Here is a 24,921-nt window from a genome sequence, read left to right as displayed (position 1 = left end):
TGGAGGTGGGGGCTGGCTGCGGGCAGGGGGTGCAGGAGGTGGCTGGAGGCGGGGGCTGGCTGCGGGCAGGGGGTGCAGGGGGCTGGCTGCGGGCAGGGGGTGGCTGGAGGCCGGGGCTAGCTGCAGGCAGGGGGTTCAGGAGGTGGCTCGAGGCAGGGGGTGCGGGACTGGCTGCAGGACAGGCGGTGGAGGGGGTGACTGGAGGCAGGGGCTGGCTGCGGGCAGGGGGTGGAGGGGGTGGCTGGAGGCTGGGGCTGGCTGCCGGCAGGGGGTGCAGGGGGTGGCTGGAGGCAGGGGGTGCGGCAGGGGCTGGCTGCAGGGAGGAGGTGTGGGGGTGGCTGGAGGTGGGGGCTGGCTGCGGGCAGGGGGTTCAGGGGCTGGCTGTGGGCAGGCCAGGGGGTGCGTGCGGCAGGGGCTGGCTGCGGGCAGGGGGTTCAGGGGTGGCTCGAGGCAGGGGGTGTGGCAGGGGCTAGCTGCGGGCAGGGGTGGCTGGAGGCGGGGGCTGCCTGCGGGCAGGGGGTGGAGGGGGTGGCTGTGGGCAGGGCGGGGGCTGGCTGCGGGCAGGGGGTGGCTGCGGGCGGGGTGGCTGGAGGCGGGGGCTGGCTGCGGGCAGGGGGTTCAGGGGTGGCTCGAGGCAGGGGGTGTGGCAGGGGCTGGCTGCGGGCAGGGGTGGCTGGAGGCGGGGGCTGGCTGCGGGCAGGGGGTTCAGGGGCTGGCTGTGGGCAGGCCAGGGGGTGCGTGCGGCAGGGGCTGGCTGCAGGCAGGTGGTTCAGGGGTGGCTCGAGGCAGGGGGTGTGGCAGGGGCTGGCTGCAGGCAGGGGGTGGAGGGGGTGGCTGTGGGCAGGGCAGGGGGTGTGTGCGGCGGGGGCTGGCCGCGGGCAGGGGGTGGCCGCGGGTAGGGGTGGCTGCGGGCAGGGGGTGGCCGCGGGTAGGGGTGGCTGGAGGCGGGGGCTGGCTGCGGGTAGGGGTGGCTGGAGGCGGGGGCTGGCTGCGGGCAGGGGGTGCAGGGCGTGGCTGGAGGCGGGGGCTGGCTGCGGGCAGGGGGTGGCCGCGGGTAGGGGTGGCTGGAGGCGGGGGCTGGCTGCGGGTAGGGGTGGCTGGAGGCGGGGGCTGGCTGCGGGCAGGGGGTGCAGGGCGTGGCTGGAGGCGGGGGCTGGCTGCGGGCAGGGGGTGCAGGGCGTGGCTGGAGGCGGGGGCTGGCTGCAGGCAGGGGGTGCAGGGTGTGGCTGGAGGCGGGGGCTGGCTGCGGGCAGGGGGTGGCTGGAGGCGGGGGCTGGCTGTGGGCAGGGTAGTGGGGGCTCGCGGGCAGAGCGGCTCGGAGCTGCCCAGGCCCAGCAGAGCAGCCGGGGACCCCCCAGGCAGCCGTGGGAGCCCCAGGATCAGGGGAACAGCAGCAGCACCAGGGCTCGTGCCCAGGGCCACGCAGCAGCCCACGCGGCTCCCGCAGCGCAGCGCCCCCGGTGGCCGGAGGAGGAATTACATCACTGCGCCCCCTGAGCCCAGCAAAGCCTCAGCGCCCCCTGCAGGGAAGCGGGGTAACAACCGGTTCTAAAACGGCTTCAAAGCGTAACCACCGGTTTGCGCGAACCGGCTCCAGCTCACCACTGGCTATAGCTATACGTACCGAGAACATGAAAAGTCGGAGTAAGAGGCTAATTAATTAAAATGAGCTCTTCTCAGCAGGAGGGTCACTTTTCGGAGAGGCTTTAAAGGAGGGGGGGGAACATCTCTCTGCACTGCCACCTAGTGGACACAAAATGTATTCCTCCTGTAAAAGTTAGTGAACAATACGCTCAAGAGACGTAACGATTGCGAACATGCCCCAAGCTGATCCCTGGGGTTTCCCAGCCAGGGAGCAGACTGTTCTTTTTATTTTAATTATTATTTTAAATTAGAAAAAAAACCAGCTTTCTATTTTCCCACATGGGAAAGTCCTACAGAACTGAAGAGGGATTAAACCAACAGGGGTCTATAGAAATTGCTCCAAAAACCTAGGGACCCATCTATCCTTAGGCACTGGTGTAGACATATCTGGGCTGTTTCAAATTGCAGTGCTGGTTATTTATGCAAACCAAGGTTGGATTCCTGCTCTGATCTTCAGTAATCAGCACAACCCGCTCTCCTCCCTCAGTGGCTTGGAGGGTCGCTGTCTGAACTCTATGCTTTGTCCCCAGGATAGATCATTGGAACAACGAGAAGGAGCGTGTTGTGGTGATCACAGACACCACCCTCCTGGTCTGCAAATATGACTTCATAATGCTCAGCTGCGTCCAGGTGCAGCGGATCCCCCTGAGCTACATCGACCGTATCTGCCTTGGCCAGTTCACCTTTCCTGAGAGGTCTCTGGACAAGTGAGTACCAACGGCAGCCAGAGGCAGGGCTGGGGGGAAATTGAGGCCCCTTTGCTGAGCTGAAAGCTGTTGTGTCCCTGTCATTTCCTGCTTCCCCCTGATGTTCTGGGATCTCTCCAGGGCAGTGAGCTAGAGAGATCCCTCCCGGCACAGCACATGTGGGTGGGATGAGCAAACATTGCAGCCGTAGGACTTGATGGAACCTTTGGGATGATACTGTTACCAGATGAGCGGAGGGGAAGGAGGCAGGCAGGCAATCCGATCCTGCGAAGCCTCATCCCAGGAATATGGGGGGGAGAGGTCAGGTCTCCTGTTGCTCCCCCCTCCACACCCCAAAGACAGAAGTTGGGGAGAGGCTGAGAGAGAATGAACCCCAGGTGACGGATGTTCGTCACATCACTTCGTGCATGACTAGAAGGGGCTCAGATACCGCAGTGATAAGGGCAGCATACGACCCTACACAGACTAGAGTAGCCAGACCCAGAGGCAGTGAACAGCATGCCCAAGACTTCAGCTTATACTGGTAGTAGAGGGAGGTCCCACAACCTAACTACCAGGAGGAGGTATCCCTGGTTCAGAGATGCATACCGCTGGGTATGGCACTACCCTGCACCAGTACAGAATTGGTGGAGCTGCTGAGATTGACTGTGACTTAGAGGCAAGGTGTTCAGGTCCGGTATTCTGAAAGTCAAACCCCTTATGGAGACGGGCCTGAGCCGTGAAGTTTGGATTCACATTTGAACTCTGCCGGAGTGTCGCTGGACTCTCCGTTGTTCCAGTCTGAACTCTGCCGGAGTGTCGCTGGACTCTCCGTCGTTTCGCTTTCGAGTTGGTCTCTTGTTTTTACCCCCGCGCTGTCAATCCAATACGGGTTGGCTGCGCTGAACTCAGGTGGCCTATTGGATGGTGCCAACTGGGAGAGAATTATACAATGCTCCGAGCTTTTCTCCTTGAGCTAAGGGGGGAAAGGTCAGAGTCCTGCCGGGAACAAAGCTGCCATAATCTCACATTAAATGATCATTTGGCTCCCCGTTAAATGAGTGTAACTAACAATGGGAGAAAGAAAAGGAGTACTTGTGGCACCTTAGAGACTAACCAATTTATTTGAGCATAAGCTTTCGTAAGCTACAGCTCACTTCATCGGATGCATAAAGTGGAAAGTACAGTGAAGAGATTTTATATATACACACAGACCATGAAAAAATATACATTGTAAGGAGAGTGATCACTTAAGATGAGCTATTACCAGCAGGAGAGTGGGGTGGGGGGAGATGGCTGCTACTCTGAAACCTAACAGTGGGAGAGCTCCCTGCAGCCTCCCAGCAGAGCACCCCCTCCAGCACCTTTCCTGAGCTTTGTGGGGGTTAATGCCTCTATCCTCTACTGTCATTATATTCTGTTGCTAGAGATATCATGCTCTGCTTCAAGAACTCATCACAATACAGTCTCTCTAGCAGGTAATTACCGTGCATCTTATGAATGGTTGCATGTGAATGTCTGCTCACGCGGCTGACAGCAGCAAGTTCCAACACATCGTGCATACCAGGCATTTAACAACCTCTGTTTTATTTGTTCTAATGGCTCCTTGCCTTGCGCCTTGTTTTTCTTCACTGGCTCTGTTTGGTGTTTGTTTTTGCAAAGGCCAGAGTTCAGGTCTTTGATGCAGAGTTTGGGCTGGGATGGTGGCTTTGATTCACTCTGTTTCCATTGCTGTTGGACTGATTAAAGGGAGCCCTGTCCAGCAATTACGGCATGGGGCCATCTGTGATGAGTTCCTGTTCTGACTCTAGAAAATGTGCCCGAGAGCCTCAGCTGGTGTAAATCAGCATCACTCTATTGAGTCCAGTGCAGCCTTGCTGATTTACACCAGGAGGGTTTTTTCCAGCATTACTGCTTTCCCAGTGTCCCCAGCCCGTTGAATAACCTGGGTTGGGGCACTGCGCATCCTAGCCCTGACCGGAAGTGCTCTCTGATCGCTGGACCACTCAGCTTTTCGGTGCAGCGAATCTCCAAACCCTCCATCATTGTTCGATGGCCGCATCCACAGCTACCAGTCACTGCCTGTTTCCCGGCACTGGGGCCTAGCTGTGGCTAACCATAGCATGCCAGGCTGCCCTCCAGTGATTCCTTACAGCTCCGTAGACCTGCTCTGCTCCTTTCTTTTGCAGGGGCTGTTGCTGATCTCCACCCAGCTGAGAGCAGCAAGGCCCTTGGCAGGCAGACACCCTCAGAGGGGTCCGTAGCTCAGATGACATTCCCTGTGTCCTGGCAGGGTAGCTAGAGGGGCCGGCACTAAGGAGAAAGAGGCACGGCTCCCGATTCACTGCAAAGAGAGGGACTCTGTGTTCAGCACCATTATCCGTCCAGGCTGAGCTGGTGCCTGGCTCTGTGTGCAAGGGGGAGGAGGGAATGAAACCGCTTCCCTCACCACTCCAATCCTGCTAGCGCTGCCGGCGATTCTGGCTCAGCCCTGGTAGGAAGGGCTTGTGTCACTGGAGCACGTGGCTCTGGGTTTGGTCCCAGCTGTTGCGGTGAAGTTCTGCGTGGCTGTGACGGCCCAGGGGGACAGTGAAGTGGGAAGGGGGGCTGGGTTTGTTGCACTACCGTTCCCCTGTGCTGGCTGCTGCTCCTGCCAGAGAGGCCAGTCATATCTGGCCTCTTCTCCAGGGTGGCCGTGTTCCTCACTAGAGTTACAGTGTAATAATGGCCCCCTCCATTGTCTGGGTTCTGGTCTTCCATGTTCATGTGGCTGTGAACATGCCATGGTCACCCTCTGTGAGGATAGGAGCTTGCTGACCGCGTTTTCTCCCAACTCAAGTGGCAGAGGCCTGTGCTTATGGTGCTGAAGTTCACTGGCTGGGTCCTCTCTGTTGACTCATGTCTGCGGCCATGTTGCTGTGCACTGCTGCAGCCCAGAGGTGGCTGCATTTTGGCATTGTGCAAAGTGCTTTATAGGTGTGTCTCTATGCACGTTAGTGATTGATGTGATTGAAAGGTGCTACAATAAATACAAGCTAATGTTGTTGTTAGAAATAGCGTAACTGAGGCTCAATTAAAATAACTGCCAGCCTTCGAATTCGCTCCCTTGGGGCAAAGGAGGAAATTAATTTGGCTGACTTCCTGTAGCTCTGTTTCTTTTGGACTACATTTAAAGCAGACAGCGGGCCGGATCCTCAACTGGTGCAAATCGGCACTGACGTCAATGGAACCTGGCTGGCGTGCACAAGCTGAGGATGTGGCCAAATGAGGCTGCTAAAGGTCAGTGTATGGAGGAAGCAGAGTTAGCCGAGAGCTGACTGCATCGGCTTTTAACCATGCCTCCAATCTGAGGCGGGATCAGAAGGCCTGAGACCTAAGCAGTGTGTGTTCCGTCATTGCTCTCATCTGGCAGCCCTTTCAGACTGTGAGGGGTTACACAAGCACTTTTCCTCGGGTCGAAATCGGCTTTCATCTCAGGTGGATTCCACTGGGCTTGTCTCTGTCTGTGGTCTAATCCCCACTCGAACTGTGCTGGCCTGAAACGCTCGCAAAACCCTTTTCCCGGCCGCTTCAGCAGCGGCATCTCCCATCCAGACACTCTAACTATGAGAAGCAGGGAGCATACAGCAGGGTGCGTGGATAACTCCAAGGGAAACAACGGGCAGGTTTCATCCCTTCCCTGGTCTCCTGCCGAACTAGCTTTGCCAATATTTTAGCTGCTCTACCACTAAGATTATCTGCTCTCAGGAGATGGCCAGGTGCCTCCTGGGCATTATTCATTTGAACTTTGTCAGAGCTCAGTCCATTGAAGTCAATGGCAAAACTCTATCGGAATACAGCAGGAAGATTTAGCCAGTGGACTTATGCCTGATACACACTAGCATAGATGGGATCCGACTCTGACCCGGTATATTTTGCTGTGCAGTTTACACAAGTGTTGTTAAAGCTACTAATTTAGCAGGAGTCTCTCAAAGAAAACAATACACCTGAAATGCTGGAAGCTGTTTACCGTCAGACTCTGTTGATCTGTGCAAGACACTGCACCCAGGGCCACAAGGCAAGAGGAGAAATGTTAAAATGCGAAGGGACAGAATAAAGGAGTGAAATATTCTTTCTCTCCCCTTCTTTAATGTGTCACCACTCCTGTTTTCTTAGCTGTAATTTTACCCAAGGATTGTCTGTGGAATTTAGCAGGGCATTTGGGGATTGGGATATTCTCTGCCACTGCACCACTTCTGGGACTTCCATGGGGTTTATACAGCTCTGTACAGTTGTGGTGGGTGAGAGAAGTCTGCTCTTTGGCTTTTGATTCCAAATCAACAGGACTTCAAGTAATACGTATAACCCATATTTTCCCACAGAAGTTTTACAACATGCACCAATCAGTGCCACTAGGTGGCGGAGCGGAGCAGATATGCTTTGTGTTAGTGAAAAATTGTTACCTTTTTGCCATGCTTTCATGTTTGATTGATGAGATCACATTGTATCTGGTGGCTTGCTTTGGTCCTAACCCTCCATCTTTTGGCTGTTTAAAGTTAGGCTGGACCAGAGGACCTTTGTGCTGAAAGTTGAGGGCGAAAGAAGAACATCCGGAACAGGAAGACTTGACAGACTGCACAGCCACCGGTCAGAATCCCCAGTGTTAGGATTCTTTTATTTGCAGAAAATGGGCTGTAAATATGGGGCTGAGCAGGAGCTATTAGGTTCTGCAGCTGCACATTTCAGAGGCCTGCTCTACATGGGAAAGTTGCATCCGTTTAACTGAAATCCAATTTAAACCAATGCAAACCCCACTGTGTGGACACTCTTATTTCACTTTAATTTAGCTTAATCCTGTTCCCAATTAGTTTAAACTACACTCATATAGGCCCTTCTGAAACCGAGATGAGTGTCCAAGCATGGGTTTGCAGCACTTGAACTAAATCCATTTAAATTCATGCCTTAGGTTAAACCAGCCCAAATTTCCTATGTAGACAAGGCCTGAGTTTGAACAGGAAACTCTCAGGGAGCCAGGGTGAAATCCTGGCCCAATTGAAGCCAAAGGCAAAACTCCCTTCAAAGAAGCCAGAACTTCACCCTGAACAATGCTGTGTCCTGGTTTGACTTAAGGGAAATACAATCTGGTTCTTAGCTGCAATTCAGGCTGGAACTGTGGATACAATGAATGTCCCAAGAAGAGACCATCTCCCTCCTGAGCCTTCATAGAATCATAGAATATCAAGGTTGGAAGGGACCTCAGGAGGTCATCTAGTCCCACCCCCTGCTCAAAGCAGGACCAACCCCAACTAAATCATCCCAGCCAGGGCTTTGTCAAGCCTGACCTTAAAAACCTCTAAGGAAGGAGATTCCACCACCTCCCTAGGTAATGCATTCCAGTGCTTCACCAACCTCCTAGTGAAATAGTGTTTCCTAATATGCAACCTAGACCTCCCCCCACTGCAACTTGAGACCATTACTCCTTGTTCTGTCATCTGGTACCACTGAGAACAGCCGAGCTCCATTCTCTTTGGAACCCTCCCCCCACCCCACTTCAGGTAGTTGAAGGCTGCTATCAAATTCCCCCTCACTCTTCTCTTCTGCAGCCTAAATACACCCAGTTCCCTCAACCTCGCCTCATAAGTCATGTGCTCCAGCCCCCTGATCATTTTCGTTGCCCTCCACTCAACTCTCTACAATTTGTCCACATCCTTTCTGTAGTGGGGGGCCCAAAACTGGACACAATACTCCAGATGTGACCTCACCAGTGCCAAATAGAAGGGAATAATCACTTCCCTCGATCTGCTGGCAGTGCTCCTACTAATGCAGCCCAAAATGCCGTGAGCCTTCTTGGCAACAAGGGCACACTGCTGACTTATATCCAGCTTCTCGTCTACTGTCACCCCTAGGTCCTTTTCTGCAGAACTGCCGCTTAGCTATTCGGTCCCCAGCCTGTACCAGTGCATGGGATTCTTCCGTCCTAAGTGCAGGACTCTGCATTGACCTTGTTGAACTTCATCAGATTCCTTTTGGCCCAATCCTCCAATTTGTCTAGGTCACTTTGGACCCTATCCCTACCCTCCAGCATATCTACCTCTCCCCCCATCTTAGTGTCATCCGTGAACTTGCTGACGGTGCAATCCATCCCATCATCCAGATCATTAATGAAGATGTTGAACAAAACTGGCCCCAGGGCCGACCCCTGGGGCACTCCGCTTGATACTGGTTGCCAACTAGACTTCGAGCCGTTGATAACTACTCATTGAGCCTGATGATCTAGTCAGCTTTCTATCCACCTTATAGTCCATTCATCCAATCCATACTTCTTTAACTTGCTGGCAAGAATCCTGTGGGAGACCGTATCAAAAGCTTTGCTAAAGTAGAGCTGTCCTGGGCCAGTTTAGGGTTTCAGACTGAAACGTGAGATGCTCTGTCTTGTGGTTTGATTCTAAAGCAGGGGGCACAGTTGGTGCTTAGCCGTGAATTCTGCATTGAGTTTCTTTGGGGTTTCTGGAGACCCAGAATTCAAGGCTTGCAACGTGAAACTGGTTGAGGTAATGGGGAGAAGAGGGTGGTAAAAGGCTCTCTCCAGCCTCTGGGAGCTGAAAACACCAAGCGTTGCTGAGCTCCAGACCAAGGCCGCTCTGCCGCTGCTCCGTCACATCACCACGTGTGGGCACACCGACACCGCATTAGGACCGTGTTGAGCCCTGCCTGCGGCTTTCCCTCAGACCACGGCCAAGTCACCCACACAACAGGGTGTCGGGCCATGCATTCCTAGATCCCCACATAGCTGGGCAATTGCCACAAGGTTGCACAGTTGTTAAACATGAAGTAGGAACAGGCAGAAAAACATCATCTGTCCAGCTGGCTGGTTTATTAACTCCTGAGGAGAAGGACCAGAGTGGCAGACAGCTGGGCGAGGACTAGACCGTAGCTGTGTTTTGAGATAAGAATGCAAAGCTCGGGGACGGAGCTGCTGCTGGGGGGGTCAGTGCTGGGGGAGCTGCTGCTCAGTGAAATGTGACAAGTAGGGAAGCTACTTCTTGTTGTTCTCTTGGCTACAATGAAATTGGGTGGTGCTTCTTTCTCTTCTCAATTTGCCGTGAGGCTATTTTCTTTGGTCACAGGCCCTGTGTATCTTTTGGTGGTGAAGGAATGTAGCTAACAAAGAGCCACTGAGTGCTGCGTTTTGTGTTTGCAAAGGGGCAGTGCTGGGAAGGGGGAGTTGTTTCAGTTGGAAAGGGGGGATGCGGGGTATTGGACTCCTCTGCCCCCAGCTTTGCTTTTTGGCAGAAGGACGGGTGGACAGGAGGCTAAGAAAAGGTTAGAGATCACATAAGGTTCTTGAGCATGTTGCACTCGTTGTGAAGGCAAGAGAATAATGGTTACCTAGCTACCACTCTTCATCCAAGTGCTTTACAAAGGTGGGGAGTACTAGGTATGGTCAGACACCACCTGCTTATGGGGAAACTGAGGCACAACGGAAATCAGTGACTTTTTGCAAGTCACACAGAGTTAGGGGTAGAACCCAAACTTCAGAGCTTGCTCTGCTCTTACTCCTATCCACACTCCTGCAATGGAGACTGGGAGTTGTGCAAATGTAACACCGACAGACCACGGTCTTCGGTGGGCGGGATCAAACCTGGGACCTCTGGAGCTTAGTGCATGAGCTAAAAGCTAACTGGCTGTTAGCTAAGGCTGTAGAGCAGACTCATTAATCTTCTCTCTCTCTCTCTCATATGTCTCGGTGCTACTAGATGGGACAGACCACCACACCCAGGTGTGTGGGTTACACAAATTGCATAATAGGAGGGCTAGGGCTTCCCTGAATCCATTGGGTTTTGGCCAGTATTGTAACAGGTAAGTGGGTTACCTAGGCCGTTGGCAGACTGTGGAGTGGCAATTCCTATACACTAGCAGGGTATAAAATAAGAAGCTGCCATTTTCACTGTGGGGCTCACCCTGGCCTTCCCCGCTTTGGGGAGCTTTTCTCCGAATCGGAGCCAAGGGGTCCAGCGAGGCAGCAGGTCATCCCAGCTGGCTGTACTGCTTGAGAGACACAACTCATTGCTCCTGGGGATCATGCCCCCAGGTTGTGTCATGGAGGCAGGGCCCGAGCAGTTCCAGGGCATTGTTACCCCTTCCTTCGAGCCCCCAGGGAGGATGCTGTGTAGGAAGAGGGGCTAGGGATGGGGCAACACACATTGGTGTGTCCCCCATCCTCACCACAGAGATTCACTACAACTTGGGCCTGTGTTATCTTTCCCACCGGGCCCCCATTGCAGCGACAATCTGCATTCATGGGGCTGAGGGAGTCACAGAGCAAGCGTGGAGATGTGGCGTCTTTGCCTCCCCCATATCTGCATGGTCTGAGGGGATCTGCAAACCCCTGAAGAGACCAGTGTGGGGCGTCATGAGCGAACCGTCCCATTCTACTCCTGGTACCCACGCCAAGGGGGCAGAGCCATTGCCTTGGTACCAGGACACCTTGTCAGTGTTCGTGACCATCTCCTCGTGGGTGGGGAAGGGTCACTGTGTCCCCACTTTGCAAAGAGGGAATTGAGGCCCGGAGTGGGGATGTGACCTGCCTGGTGTCACACAGGGGTGTTTGTGGCTGAGCTGGGAACAGACCCCATGTTGCCTCAGCCCAGTGCCCTTGCCACAGGTGGGCAAAGCACGCTGGCAGTGGTGGGGGGGTCTGTGTTCCACCATTCCTATGCAGAACCAAGCTGGAGCGGGGCCTCCAGGCAGACTCTGCAGTGTCTCTTCTATTTGTGGGAGTGCAGGATGTCAGGAGAGGGCCTGATCCTGTAGTATGCCTGGTTGGAGCCCAGCATCTCTTCTCATGAGTTTTGGCTGAGTCCTACCTGTGCACCTAGATTCGTGGCCACCCCGTGACTCCCTCGTGTATCTGGACCCTGCCAAGAAGGGCTCGTGCAATGATCAGCCCTCACCGAGTTCAGCTCCTGCTCCGACGGGGATCATGTTCCCCTGCATACCACGGCCGATAGGGCAGGCAAAGAATTCTTCATAGTTTCTGATGACCTTGCCTCGAGGGGCGACGTGCCAAGAATGCCCCATGTTTTCTCAGGGTGGGGTGCTGTCCACCGCTGATGCCCAGCCAGGCGTGATGACAGGGCTGAATGCATGCCGGGATTGCCAGGGCAGGCGCTGGCGGTCCTGAGGGGGGAGTATCCCAAATGCCGCAATCCTGTTATTTCGGGCAAAGGAGGGAGACAGAGCCAAACCTGTCACAGCTTCGTCCATTTTATGTCCTCGGCAGGAATATTTTGCTATCACTCGGGGTCTACCCAGCTGGGACTCGAGTAGTAACTTACCCGAGGTACTGAAATGCACCCAACATGGAGCCAATGGCAGATGATGTCCTCCATCTTTGGGCCCTGGAGCTCTGGTCCCCAGTAGGCAAAGCTCCTATGTTGAAGTATCACATCCCAGAGCTCCAGGGTTGGGTTTTGGCCTCCCCCCATGGACATACGTAGGTCCCCTTTATAGAGCCTCACTCAGCTCTTCAATTTTCAAAACATAAGGTGAATGGCACCTAAGCCTAGTAACCATGGCGATGCAGGTACAGGTCAACAGGCTGTGTCTGCCTGTTGGTTTTTCACATTGCAGGCTAGCGAGCTCCCGCCTGTACATGGGCAGTTGCTTGCAGAGCAGATGGGAAATAAACAAGCATATTGATAAGTAGCAATTATTTAGCTCTCTCCATTTGTACATCTCCAAGGGGTTCAAGAATGTTGGTGTGTTTATCCCTGCTAAATACAGATGGGTAAACTGAGGCACGGGGATCTGGTGCAACTTGCCCTAGATCACACAGCGAGTTGGGGCAGAGATGGGCTTAAAACCCACATTTCTTGATTCTTCACGTATGTCTACACGGCAGTTAAAAACCTGGGGCTGGCCTGTGCCAGCCGACTCGGCTCACAGAGCTCGAGCTAAGGGGCTGTTTAATTAGGTGGAGGTTGCACCTCGTCATGCATTGACCAGCTGCATGGAGGGGGATAGGTGACAAGTATATTCAAGGGGTGTAGCTGTTTGCATGCTCTTCCGCTCCCTCAGGCAGCTCTGGGCAGCGTTCTGCATGTGGGCTGTGCCTGCCAGGCGCGATGCAACCCCGGGTTACTGAACTGACGCCTCCACCCCCCTCCCAACCCCTCTCCCGGGCACCGCAGGCCTGACTCTGCCCTGCCTCCAACGTGAGTGTCGGACACTACAATGTGAGGTGCGAGGCAAGGGAAAAATCAGCCCTCCTTTGTAGTGTTTTTTTTTTTTTTTTTTTAAAGTACGCAGCATTGAAGGTGAAAATTAAACTGACTCTCAGGCCGTGAGTGTTCCACCTAACTCCAGCTCCTTTCAAGTGAGTCATTTGTCCTCTCCTCCCGTTTCAATCATCAGCCCAGCCCAGCCCTGTCTCCACTGTAATTGTCCTCCTGGATCAGACTGCTGCATCAGGTGCAGTGATCGCAGTGGGAGCAGTTTGGCAGCTGGTACTCTGAGAGAGCATGAGATCTGTGTGCAGCCTGCTTCCAAGCGGTATCTTGCTTAACAGCTTTCCCTGAAGTCTCGAGCTCTTCCCGATCTCTCTAGGTCTCATGACTGAGCTGGGACAGAGCAGAACACGTGGTGTGCCTGCTGAATCGCTGGGCCCAGCCTGTGAAGGATGTAGATGTAAGCAGAGTCAGGATGAGCTCCACCCGGATGGTGAGGTGTGGCAAGTTGTGGAAAGGAACTTCAGGGGCTGATCTCATTTGCATAGACACACCCACCCCGCCTAGAATGAGCCCATAGCTGCCCAAATGGTCACTTTGGCTGCTGTGGGATCCCCAGTGTCTCTGTTATTGGGGCAGGAAGAATAAATTGTTATTACCCTGATTATGGGAACTGTGCTTGGAACTGCACGTGGCCTTTTGTTATGATGGAGGGACTCACCATCAACTAAGTAGCACCCGCTAGGCAAGGGTCATGGGTTCCAAAACTCTGTGAATGGAGAGAGGCTGGGGACAAGTATTAATACTTGGTGGCATGGGCCCCTTGGTGAGGGCCTTACATGCTAATTGCACTTCCTCCTCTCTCCACTGTGGAATATCAGAGCTAACGTTGACTCCTTTAGGAGTCTAGTTACAGGCTGCTGAGCTGAATTCCCTTTGGGCTAATGGTGCACCAGCGCTAAGGCTCCCCTCCTACAAGCTGAAATCACAAAAGAGCTAAAAACTGACTAAGAGCTGAAATCACTGAGCGTTGTGTTAAGTAGTGGGGGAGCCTGAAGCTATATGGTGGAGCAGTTTGTGGGGCAGCTGGAGTGGCTTGTGGACCGGCTGGTGGAGTACTTCATGGGACAATGGGAGCTGCTTCTGGGACGCAGAGCGGTTTGTGGACTGGCTGGTGGAGCGGAGCGGAGCCCTATGGAGCTGTGGGGCAGTCAGCTTCAGATCATGTAAGGTGCCCCTTACCTCTTCCCCTTCCCCCGCCCCCCTCATTTCCACCCAGGTTGGGAGGTAAAACTCTGCAGATAAACTTTCAAACTCTGGGGCTGCCCTGACCAGGGACAGAGACTTTTGGGCCATTGGACTTTTGGGATTTTGGGTGATTTCGGGTTGCTGGACTCAAGAACCCAAGGGAAAGGACACGCCCCAATTTGCTTGGGGTGGGTTTTTGCTCATGGGTTGTGTTATGAATCCTGTTGGTGGTGTTTCCCCAACATAATGCCACATTGTTTCTCTCTGTTATTAAAAGGCTTTTTTGCTACACTCAGACTCCGTGCTTGCGAGAGGGGAAGTATTGCCTCTTGGAGGCGCCCAGCGGGGGTGGTATATATGTGTCCCAGGTCACTGGGTGGGGGCTCGAGCCAGTTTTGCATTGTGTTATTGGAATGGATCCTCTAGATATTGAACCCGGCCCTTGTTGCTGCCAACTCTGATGGGCAGAAGGGTTACATAAACTCTCCCACAAGGGAACAAAAGGAAGAGAACAGGGTTATCAGCATTTTCATTGCCATTCTCCTGGCTCCTCTTCTGCAATTAGTGCAGCACAGTGCCCATTAGTATTCCAGTTACACCTGAGAACCCTGGTCATGAATCACATGTAACAAAGACAAAAGACCCTGTCCCAGACCCAGAGAGCTCACAATCTGCACATCACACAGCAGCTGCACCTACCTTCTCCAGAAGTAAGGAACGAGATGCAATGCTATCGGGCCTGCAGGAGGGGACTTCAAACGGTGGAACACCTCGCCACTCAAAGGTCCCAAATGAGCCATCCGCTCTACGTCAGCTGAAGCCACCAGCTGGGTTGTCAGCCTAGACTTGGACATCTGACGTGCTGTTTTGAAGCCATATGAAAGAAGAAAAAGATTTGTAGGGAGGAGAGAGTGAGGGGGTGGTGTATAGTGTGGGTGTGAGGGAGTATGATTTCATAAGCGACTATTCCCTTGAATTTCTCCTGGGCACCCCCAAGGAAACCCTTTCCAAAGTTCCTATTTGATTTCTCAGGGCAGGTACACACATCTGGCCCTTTTCTTTCCCACAACCCCACAATCCACTCGGCGAAGGGTTCCTTTCCTCTTGGCTCAGAGGGAAGAGGAATGAGGACATTGCAGAGGATAATTAATATTTTCTGTGTCTGAAGGGTGACAGTCTTGCCTCGGTCGGCCAGCCGAGCTCCAGCCAAAGTACTCGCCCTCTGCGGCTGTGAGTTTTACTCCCGACGCCCTGCATGTCTAGGCTGGTTGTGGGGGCTGATGCCGTACGTGTGGAATTTTTGTGGCTATTTGCTATTGTTCTAATGAAAAGAAGAAACCCAGCCATACAATAAAAAGGAAGCTTTATGTTTCCCACACCCGCCTGGAGATGAATGCTTTGGGAATGAGTTTAATGAACACTGTAGCTGGTCTTGACGGCCTTATTTGAAAACATTGCAAATAACACAGCCGATGTAACTGTTTTTCCCCTGGAGGATTCAAAGACCCAGGGGATCTGTAAAGGAAGATGGAACATTTTGGGTCTTGGTCCAGATCTGATCTGAATTTAGCCCATGACATGTGGCAGAGCCAGGAACAGAACCCTGGTGTCCGGTCCGGGGCTCTATCCATTAGACCATGCCTGCTGCCTCCATATTCCACCTACATGACCTGACAAGTGATGGACTGACAGCCCCTGGGTACAGATGTCCCTGATTAGGTATTGGGGGTGGTATAGGGCCGTTTGCTGCATTCCTCCCCACTAACAAGCCTGAGAGAACGCCTCTAGTGAAGAAGCATGTGTATTGTCCCTGGGCAATTCACTCCGTGGCCTCTGCGGAGACTCATGTGTCAGTTAACAAGAGGTGACGGTAACAATGACCCACTGGGAAATGGGCTGAGAAAGCATCAACTTGTTTGACATGAGCGTCCAGCAAAGCTGGGAACAGCTTTCAGTGCCTACTAACTTGGCCATGGATTTGAACCTAGCTGCTGGGAAAGATGCTCTGAAACTCTCTTGCTTTCGTACTCTTGATCTTCCAGACCCTACCCACTAACACAGCGCTTTCAATGTCTGAAGGTGAGACTGCCTGGCGTGGGTGGGCGTTGAGCCATCCAGCAGGAGAGGGTGAAAGTGGCGCAAACGAGGAGGAAGGATGGATGCAATCGACAGAATAAGGCTGCTGCCCTCAATTAGCCCACAGGGAAGTCCCATTTGAAATAAAAACGCAGCAGTTCTCTCACAAATTCCCCCTTGGGTCTTGGTGAATTTGTAAAGTGGGACCACAGTGTAGCTTAATTTCCTGAAATGTCAAGTGGCTCATAAAAAGAAAAGGAGTACTTGTGGCACCTTAGAGACTAACCAATTTATTTGAGCATGAGCTTTCGTGAGCTACAGCTCACTTCAAAGCTCATGCTCAAATAAATTGGTTAGTCTCTAAGGTGCCACAAGTACTTCTTTTCTTTTTGCGAATACAGACTAACACGGCTGTTACTCTGAAAAGTGGCTCATAGTGGCTGCCTGTTCTGTTGATGTTTTTCTTAGGAATTCTTTGCAGCAACTGGAGTACAATGTGTTCCTATCAGCTCTTGATAGTCACTTAATAAGAATGATCTGAAAGGCCAGGGAAACTTCAATTCCTCAAGATGAATTCGGTGTCTGTTCACACTCTCCTGTGTGGCCTGGTTTGCTTTAAACCCACAGCAAAGGATAACACTGATCTAGGACCAGACCCTATAAGGTACTAGGATTCCCGTGGGATGCTCGGAGCCCTTGACTCCTGTCCACTTTGGAGGGGGTTGAGGACCCTGACCATCTGGCAGGATTGAGCCCCCCGTGGATACTGGAAAATGGGAATCATGGGGAAGTTGTTCACTGACTACAGCATCGCCATCTCTCACAATTGGAGGACCAGTCTCACAATATGAGGTGTTTTTCTTAAAGCCCGAGCCCCTGGGGGCAGTGGGTTATGGGAGAATCGCAGCTTCCAGAAACAAAAGGAAGTTTTGGCCCTTGTGGGTGAGGAGAAAAGCCTGAACGTGTGGCCCAAGGGCAACCTAAAGGCTCAAAGACTAGCAGGCAAATAAAATTATCATAGAATCATAGAATATCAGGGTTGGAAGGGACCTCAGGAGGTCATCTAGTCCAACCCCCTGCTCAAAGCAGGACCAATCCCCAACTAAATCATCCCAGCCAGGGCTTTGTCAAGTCTGACCTTAAAAATATCGAAGGATGGAGATCCCACCACCTCCCTAGATAACGCATTCCAATGTTTCACCACCCTCCTAGTGAAAAAGTTTTTCCTAATATCCAACCTAAACCTCCCCCACTGCAACTTGAGACCATTACTCTTTGTTCTGTCAACAGCTACCACTGAGAACAGTCTAGATCCATCCTCTTTGGAACCCCCTTTCAGGTAGTTGAAAGCAGCTATCAAATCCCCCCTCATTCTTCTCTTCCGCAGACTAAACAATCCCAGTTCCCTCAGCCTCTCCTCATAACTCATGTGTTCCAGTCCCCTAATCATTTTTGTTGCCCTCCGCTGGACTCTTTCCAATTTTTCCATATCCTTCTTGTAGTGTGGGGGCCAAAACTGGATCCAGTACTCCAGATGAGGCCTCACCAATGTCGAATACAGGGGAACGATCACGTTCCTCGATCTGCTGGCAATGCCCCTACATATACACCCCAAAATGCCATTGGCCTTCTTGGCAACAAGGGCACACTGTTGACTCATATCCCGCTTCTCGTCCACTGTAACCCCTAGGTCCTTTTCTGCAGAACTGCTGCCGAGCCATTCGGTCCCTAGTCTGTAGCGGTGCATGGGATTCTTCCATCCTAAGTGCAGGACTCTGCACTTGTCCTTGTTGAACCTCATCAGATTTCTTTTGGCCCAATCCTCTAATTTGTCTAGGTCCCTCTGTATCCTATCCCTACCCTCCAGCGTATTTACCTCTCCTCCCAGTTTAGTGTCATCCGCAAACTTGCTGGGGGTGCAATCCACACCATCCTCCGGATCATTTATGAAGATATTGAACAAAACCAGCCCGAGGACTGACGCAACCCTGGCTCCGACCCTTGGGGCACTCCACTTGATACCGGCTGCCAACTAGACATGGAGCCATTGATCACTATCTGTTGAGCCCGACAATCTAGCCAGCTTTCTATCCACCTTATAGTCCATTCATCCAGCCCATACTTCTTTAACTTGCTGGCAAGAATACTGTGGGAGACCGTGTCAAAAGCTTTGCTAAAGTCAAGGAACAACATGTCCACCGCTTTCCCCGCATCCACAGAGCCCGTTATCTCGTCATAGAAGGCAATTAGGTTAGTCAGGCATGACTTGCCCTTGGTGAATCCATGCTGACTGTTCCTGATCACTTTCCTCTCCTCTAAGTGCTTCAGAATTGATTCCTTGGGGACCTGTTCCATGATTTTTCCAGGGACTGAGGTGAGGCTGACTGGCCTGTCGTTCCCAGAATCCTCCTTCTTCCCTTTTTTAAAGATGGGCACTACATTAGCCTTTTTCCAGTCGTCCGGGACTTCCCCCGATCGCCATGAGTTTTCCAAGATAATGGCCAATGGCTCTGCAATCACATCCGCCAACTCCTTTAGCACTCTCGGATGCAGCGCATTCAGCCCCATGGACTTGTGCTCATCCAGCTTTTCTAAATAGTCCCGAACCACTTCTTTCTCCACAGAGGGCTTGTCACCTCCTCCCCATGCTGTGCCGCCCAGTGCAGCAGTCTGGGAGCTGACCTTGTTCGTGAAGAGAGAGGCAAAAAAAGCATTGAGTACATTAGCTTTTTCCACATCCTCTGTCACTAGGTTGCCTCCCTCATTCAGTAAGGGGCCCACACTTTCCTTGGCTTTCTTCTTGTTGCTAACATACCTGAAGAAACCCTTCTTGTTACTCTTAACATCTCTTGCTAGCTGCAACTCCAGGTGTGATTTGGCCTTCTCGATTTCACTCCTGCATCCCCGAGCAATATTTTTACACTCTTATTACTCTGTGTGTGTGTGTGTGTGTGTGAGAGAGAGAGTGTGTGTGTATTTTTGTTGTTAGAAATATCATAATTTTTAAGCCAGTCTGATTGGCTTAAACTAGGCTTGACTCAGGATTGTTTACGCCGGGGGGTTGGCAGTACCAAGGCCGTGACTCTCAGTCATGCTCACACGTGTTCGATCGCCTCTAGCAGCAAAGGCATCTTTGTTTCACACTGAGGTGGGGGCACTCAGTAAAGAAAAAGAAATTTTCTTTTTCATCACAACTCTTAGCTGCCTGTTGCCACGTAGCATTCTCTTTCTTGCTTGCCATTTTCAAAGTGCGGTGCGAATATTGACCAACGGCGCAGCTCAGGACAGGGAGGTGGGCAAGTCAGAACCCCCTAGATTATTAACTCTGCATGAAGGTTAACTCCTTTCCTTTTTGCTGTTTGTGCTGTGTGTTTTCCTTCTGAATGGCACTCAGCTTCCACTCTGAAACTGGACTGCTCAGTTTTGCATTCTGCTTATAGCCCGTTTCCTTTCTGGCTCTCATTCCCTTGCACAAGACTGTTGTATTTGGGTTTCTAGCACTGCAGGTGGGAAAAGACCCAAACTGACGTAGATGAAATGTGTCTTTTTCATGACACAACCATTTCTAGGTACGTTAGGTAATACACTTTCCACTCCCTCCTCTCTAAACTTTGAATCCTACATGGCTTCCCAACATCCTTTAAAAGGGGTGTTCCCGTCTGTGGCACAGACGATGCTGAGGCGTAGCAATGCCGACAAAGATGTTTTAAATTGAAAAAAGAAAAGGCCTGGTTTGACCTGGAGCCGCAAGATGCTGCAGCAGCCTTCTCCTTAGGGAGACAAGTAACTCCCCTGATCACAGGTGTAAGCGTCACAGGAAATACATGAGCAGATACCACACATCAGCTCAGCGCCCCTCCATCTTGGTGCATTATGGCAGCATGGAACTGGGCATGGGAAATCATCTGATCATACATTGGAGGGTTGGACCCCTAAATACTATACACTGCTGGAGTAAATTAAACTTCACGAGGGCAGCCTGATGCAATGAAGAAATTAATTACATAATTTTTAGTCTGTTTGTATCCTTCAGTCATCTATGTGTGTGTGGGTGTCGGGGGGGAGGTACGTAGTTGTATTTCTAATCACATTTATTTTATGTAGCATGACATTCTAAAGATTCATATTTGTTTTCTTTAAAAAAAGCAAAACCACCAAAAATCCTGCCACCAAAGAATTAGCAGCAAGGGCATTGCTTCTGCATTGTGCAGTCATTTACACAAGTCAAAGTGAGTGCCAAGCAGGTGTAAGATAAAAGAATCAAGTCCTTGTTTGTCACAGTGCAACAAATGCCTGGCTGTCTGGTCCTTCACAATTTTTACTAGGGCTGTTCAGAATGTTTTTGAATTGAAATTCAATTCAAGGGGAATCATCCATTAGCTGTTAGCAGTATAGGGCATACGATATGCAGGTCAGTAGTTTTGATTTTTACTTAGTATAGGGCAATGGTGTGAAAGCTTGCACAAGCATACACAGTGCAGACTGGTCATTTCAACATTTTATTTTGCAGGTAATGCCTTCACCACGCCTCGTCCCTATACTTACCGTTTTAAAAGGGTTCTCGGAATTGAAGAAAGTGAGGATTTCTGGGCTTCACTAATATATTATTTCTCTTTCTGTACTGGCACCCCAGATATTCTTTGTCCATGAATGAGTTGGAAATGACTCCCTGTGGCGCTGGTCAGTGCTGTTTTGGGCTTAGCTAACTGGGGCCCTTGAGAGCATCTCAAAGAACTCACTTGTCCTCTCCTAGCTGAAATGACTGAGAGGTTTCAATAGTCCTACTCATATTGAGGCAGCTATCTGACACAGTATGAAGCAAAAGTGTAAAATTAATTTTAGCTGTTAGCCATATGCTTTGCACAGTGTTTAATCTAGCAACTAAAGGGCTAATTGTCTAGATTTTATGCACATGGTCGAAATGTGAATTGCTGTTTCTGTTGTCTAGAAGGATCTGATAACTGGAAAATGTGACCTATTGTTGCAGCTAATGTTCTAGCCTTCACCTGTGTTTAGTTGGATGATAGAGCTGAGTCTGTAGAGAAACTGGAGATCTGCTGTAGGAGACCACTAAAAAGATGAATTAGATATCGTGCTGTTTGGACTCTCTTCTTCTGTTTATAGAAGTTATGCATTTTGTTAAGAAACCGTGAGTGTGGAATAATATAACAAAATGAGATTCATCTGAGAGAAAGCCAGGCTAATACCACTAGGGAAATGTCAGCTGGAATGTTTGTGTGATATCTACCAAGATGCTGGTGAGTGTCTTACACACTCACACTTAACGGGAAAGGAGAGGGAAATCTGGGAAACGATAATGGTGGAAGACCTAGGGCTGACAGTGGATAACAAATCAGATGGAAATTTGCAGAACTGTACATGGCAATAAAGACCAATGTAGTTTTGACCTGCATGAGCCAAGCAAAGAGGTAACAGATCTTCTCCAGAGCTATGCAACGTGTCTGCACCTGGACCATTACACTAAAACCTGGACATCCTGCTACCACTAGAGATATTGACAAATTGAAGGGAGTTTAACTTGTGGAAGGCATTTGGCTGGTACATTTCAAAACCGTATAGGGAACAAAATCCATATTGCCAACCTCATGTTTTCAAAAATCCGTGAGTCAGGCCATGAGATTAGCTTAAAAGTCATTGGATTAACCCCCACACCCTCAAAACAATACATTTTACAAATATAAGAAAGGCCACACTGGGTCAGACCAAAGGTCCATCTAGCCCAGCATCCTGTCTTCTGACAATGGCCAATGCCAGGTGATTCAGAGGGAATGAACAGAACAGGTAATAATTAAGTGAACCTTTCTCTGTCGCTCATTCTGAGCTTCTGGCAAACAGATGCTAGGGACACCATCCCTGTCCATCCTGGCTAATAGCTATTGATGGACCTATCCTCCATGAACTTATCTAGTTCTTCTTTGAACCCTGTTATAGTCTTGGCCTTTACAACATCCTCTGGCAAGGAGTTCCACAGGTTGACTGTGAAGAAATACTGTGTTGTGTGAAGAAATACTTCCTTTTGTTTTGTTTTAAACCTGTTTCCTATTAATTTCATTTGGTGACTCCTAGATCTTGTGTTACGAGAAGGAGTAAATAACACTTCCTGATTTACTTTCTCCACACCAGTCATGATTTTATAGACCTTTACCATATCCCGCCTTAGTCGTCTCTTTTCCAAGCTGAAAAGACCCGGTCTTATTAATCTTTCATATGGAAACAGTTCCATACTCTAATCAATTTTGTTGCCCTTTTCTGAACCTTTTCCAATTCCAATATATCTTTTTTGAGATGGGGTGACCACATCTGCATGCAGTATTCAAGATGTGGACGTACCCTGGCTTTCTCTAGAGGCAATATGATATTTTCAGTCTTATCTATCCCTTTCCTAATGATTCCCAACTTTCTGTTAGCATTTTCCACTGCCACTGCACATTGAGTGGATGTTTTCAGAGAACTGTCCACAATGATTCCAGGATCTCTTTCTTTGAGTGCAAACACTCAAGAGGTTTTTCTCTTTAGTTTCAAGTTTCTGAACCTTTAGGTTACAATCCGGTCACATTTGAACTCCTTTCTCCAACCATGAGGGCTAGAAACTTACTTCTTTAAAATGAAATCTGAGATTATTGTGATATAACATGAGTCTTAGAGTAGGGGCTTTAAACAAAAGACCCAATATCATGAGACTAATGATAAAATCACACTGCTTACTGCAGGAAATCATCCTGCCCAGGCCAGGAGGTAGACTAGCTAGGCTAACTGCTACTTTCCTTCTCTGATTTCTAGGCTGTGTGATTCTCAATACATTATAGCATCTAGGGAGGCAGCATTAGCTAGTTGTTAGAGCAGGGACTTGGCTTCAGGTGTCCTCACTGCTTTTCCCTACTCTGCCACTGAGTCATGGCCTGACCGTGGGCAAATCACTTCACTTTCCTGTGCCTCAGTTTAATCATATCTGTAAAATGGGGCTAGCAGTTACCTACGGGGCCTCCAAAGGTGGCTGTGAAAACCTCGGGGTCTTCGGAGGACTGATGCTATGTCACAACCTTTCCTTGGGATCAAGCCTTCAGTTCCGAGCAGTAAAATATGGCAGAACATGTTTTGTTTTCAGAAAGTCTAGAGGGTATGAAATATACTTGAACAAACCTCAAATGTAACACAATCTAGATAAACTAACTCCTGTGGCTTTAATGTCTGATATCAAGGGAAAACTATTTTCCTTCACTGATTTAGCGATGTTAATAGGTTCTGAAGTGAGGCTAGTAATTAACATGCTACACTGCATGCAGTAAGGCCATGGTGTGGCATTGTTTTAGGAAAAATGCCCTTTGTCTTGACAGCAGCAGCTGCCTATGCAGGAGTCATTCAGTGGGTTAGGGCCAGGCTAGGGTAGGACTTTATGCAGTGTCTGGTCTCCTTTCCATTGCTCTGCTTGGTAGCAGAGACATGAGCTCACTGCAGGCAGATTGCTAATTGCCTGATGCCATTCATCAACGAGCTTTGCGTATTTAAAATCTGAAAGGCTTTAAAGCCAGCTTGTGTGAGGAGAGCCGTACCACCCATCGTCTGCTGTTGTTCAGAGTTTATGGAGGAGGCAGTGATGTCCTGGAAGAGTCATCATGCCTGGGGCTGCTGTGATTTCATAAGCTAAGTAGGGTTGGGCCTGGTTAGCTTTTGCTCAGGAGACCTGCAAGGAAAATTCATTTGCGACCGTAGATTTGACTGGGTGATTCAGTAGGTGATGCTGGTCCCTTGGAATAAAGTTTGGAGTGTGGTCCCGGGTGGGTGTCAGGAGGTGCTGAGCTGCTGGGATCGTTGCCTTTCGGAAGAAAGGCAAAACCAATGTCCTGATCACTTGACATTGACGATCACGTGCCTCGGGGGGTTAGCCCTGGCCAAATTCTATCAGCGATAATCGCATCCTGTCAATTCAATCCCCGCTGTTGTTTCAAATGGACACACACAGCATATGTTGCGTCTTGTTTCTTAGTCCAGAGGTGACAGCATTTCATTAGCAGGTGACCTATAAAGGTGTTAGAGAAGAGTAAGATATTTTGCTGCACATAGGACGTTTCTGAGAACATTCGTAGGGCACGGCCCGAGGAATAACCACTTTATAAAGAATCCCATGTATATGAACGGAAGCCCCATGCCGATTGGCATGTTACATGCAGGTCTTGTTTCACCAGTGTATCCTGGTGCTCTCAAGGCAAACCGAAGTGCGGCAATATACCTGCCCCATCTCAGCGAGGCATAAAGGGTTTGCGTAACTATTTTTCTACATTTCTAAATGCACCTGGGTCAAATTCAGAGGTGCAATGTGTGATTTACCAGTGCATGGGTGCAAAGTGCCATAATTTTATGTACTGAGCGGTTGTAAGGCAGGATTGAAGCAGGAAATGCAACCAACAGGAGGGCATCAGATGAAACATGGGGGAAGGTCACTGGAAGGAGACTAATTGCTTTGGCCTTGTCTCTACACAAATTTGCTCTGGTGTATGTAAGTGCTCTTGTGTGTGGATGCCCTTGTTTTGGCTTAGCTTAAACCTGTTCCTAATCGACTTAGCCTAAATGAGCCCATGTTGGAGGGTCGTTTTGAGAAGGATCAAGACCAGGGCACCTCTGCCATATCAGCTGACCCGAATGAGCTTTCAAAGAGGGCGCCGGGGCCTACAGACAAAGAGAGACACGGTGAGGGGGAGCCTGGGTGAATCAGGCTGAGAGCCAGCCAGGAAAGAGGCAGAGAGAGCAGATGTGGGGCTCTCACTGCTGGCTCCCTGGGAATAGGGAAACTTGGAGAGCTTGGGCTGCCAAAGTCACCTGGGAAGGAGGCAGCTGAAAGGACAAGGGGGAAATTCCCCAGGAACTGTAGCCCAGGGTGGGCGGCAAAATTGTTTTGGTATTAAGTTGGACAATAAAACTCTCTCTTTGAGATTGTGGGAGTTGGGGAGAAGTCCTGCCTCGTTGCACCTGGCAGAGAATGTGGGCCGGTCATTGGCTCCTGGAATTGAGGGGAAATTGAAGCCTGCATTTGACAGATACTC

At 50.6% G+C, this 24,921-nt stretch overlaps 1 protein-coding gene across 4 annotated transcripts in view; it reads left to right on the top strand.

Annotated features, from left to right (window-relative positions):
• Positions 1–24,921, top strand: part of TPRG1 (tumor protein p63 regulated 1) — a 107,270-nt gene that overhangs the window by 60,885 nt on the left and 21,464 nt on the right. For all 4 annotated transcript variants that reach the window (XM_084639827.1, XM_084639824.1, XM_084639826.1 and 1 more), the window contains exon 4: positions 2,175–2,351. In XM_084639827.1, the coding sequence (XP_084495953.1) occupies positions 2,175–2,351 (177 nt within the window). The remainder of the gene's footprint in view (positions 1–2,174; positions 2,352–24,921) is intronic.

Source organism: Lepidochelys olivacea (genome assembly GCF_965140295.1).
Source record: "Lepidochelys olivacea isolate rLepOli2 genome assembly, chromosome: 9".
Classification (NCBI taxonomy): domain Eukaryota; kingdom Metazoa; phylum Chordata; order Testudines; family Cheloniidae; genus Lepidochelys; species Lepidochelys olivacea.
The sequence above is the reverse complement of the archived record's forward strand: the minus strand, read 5'-3'. Positions and strand labels throughout refer to the sequence as shown.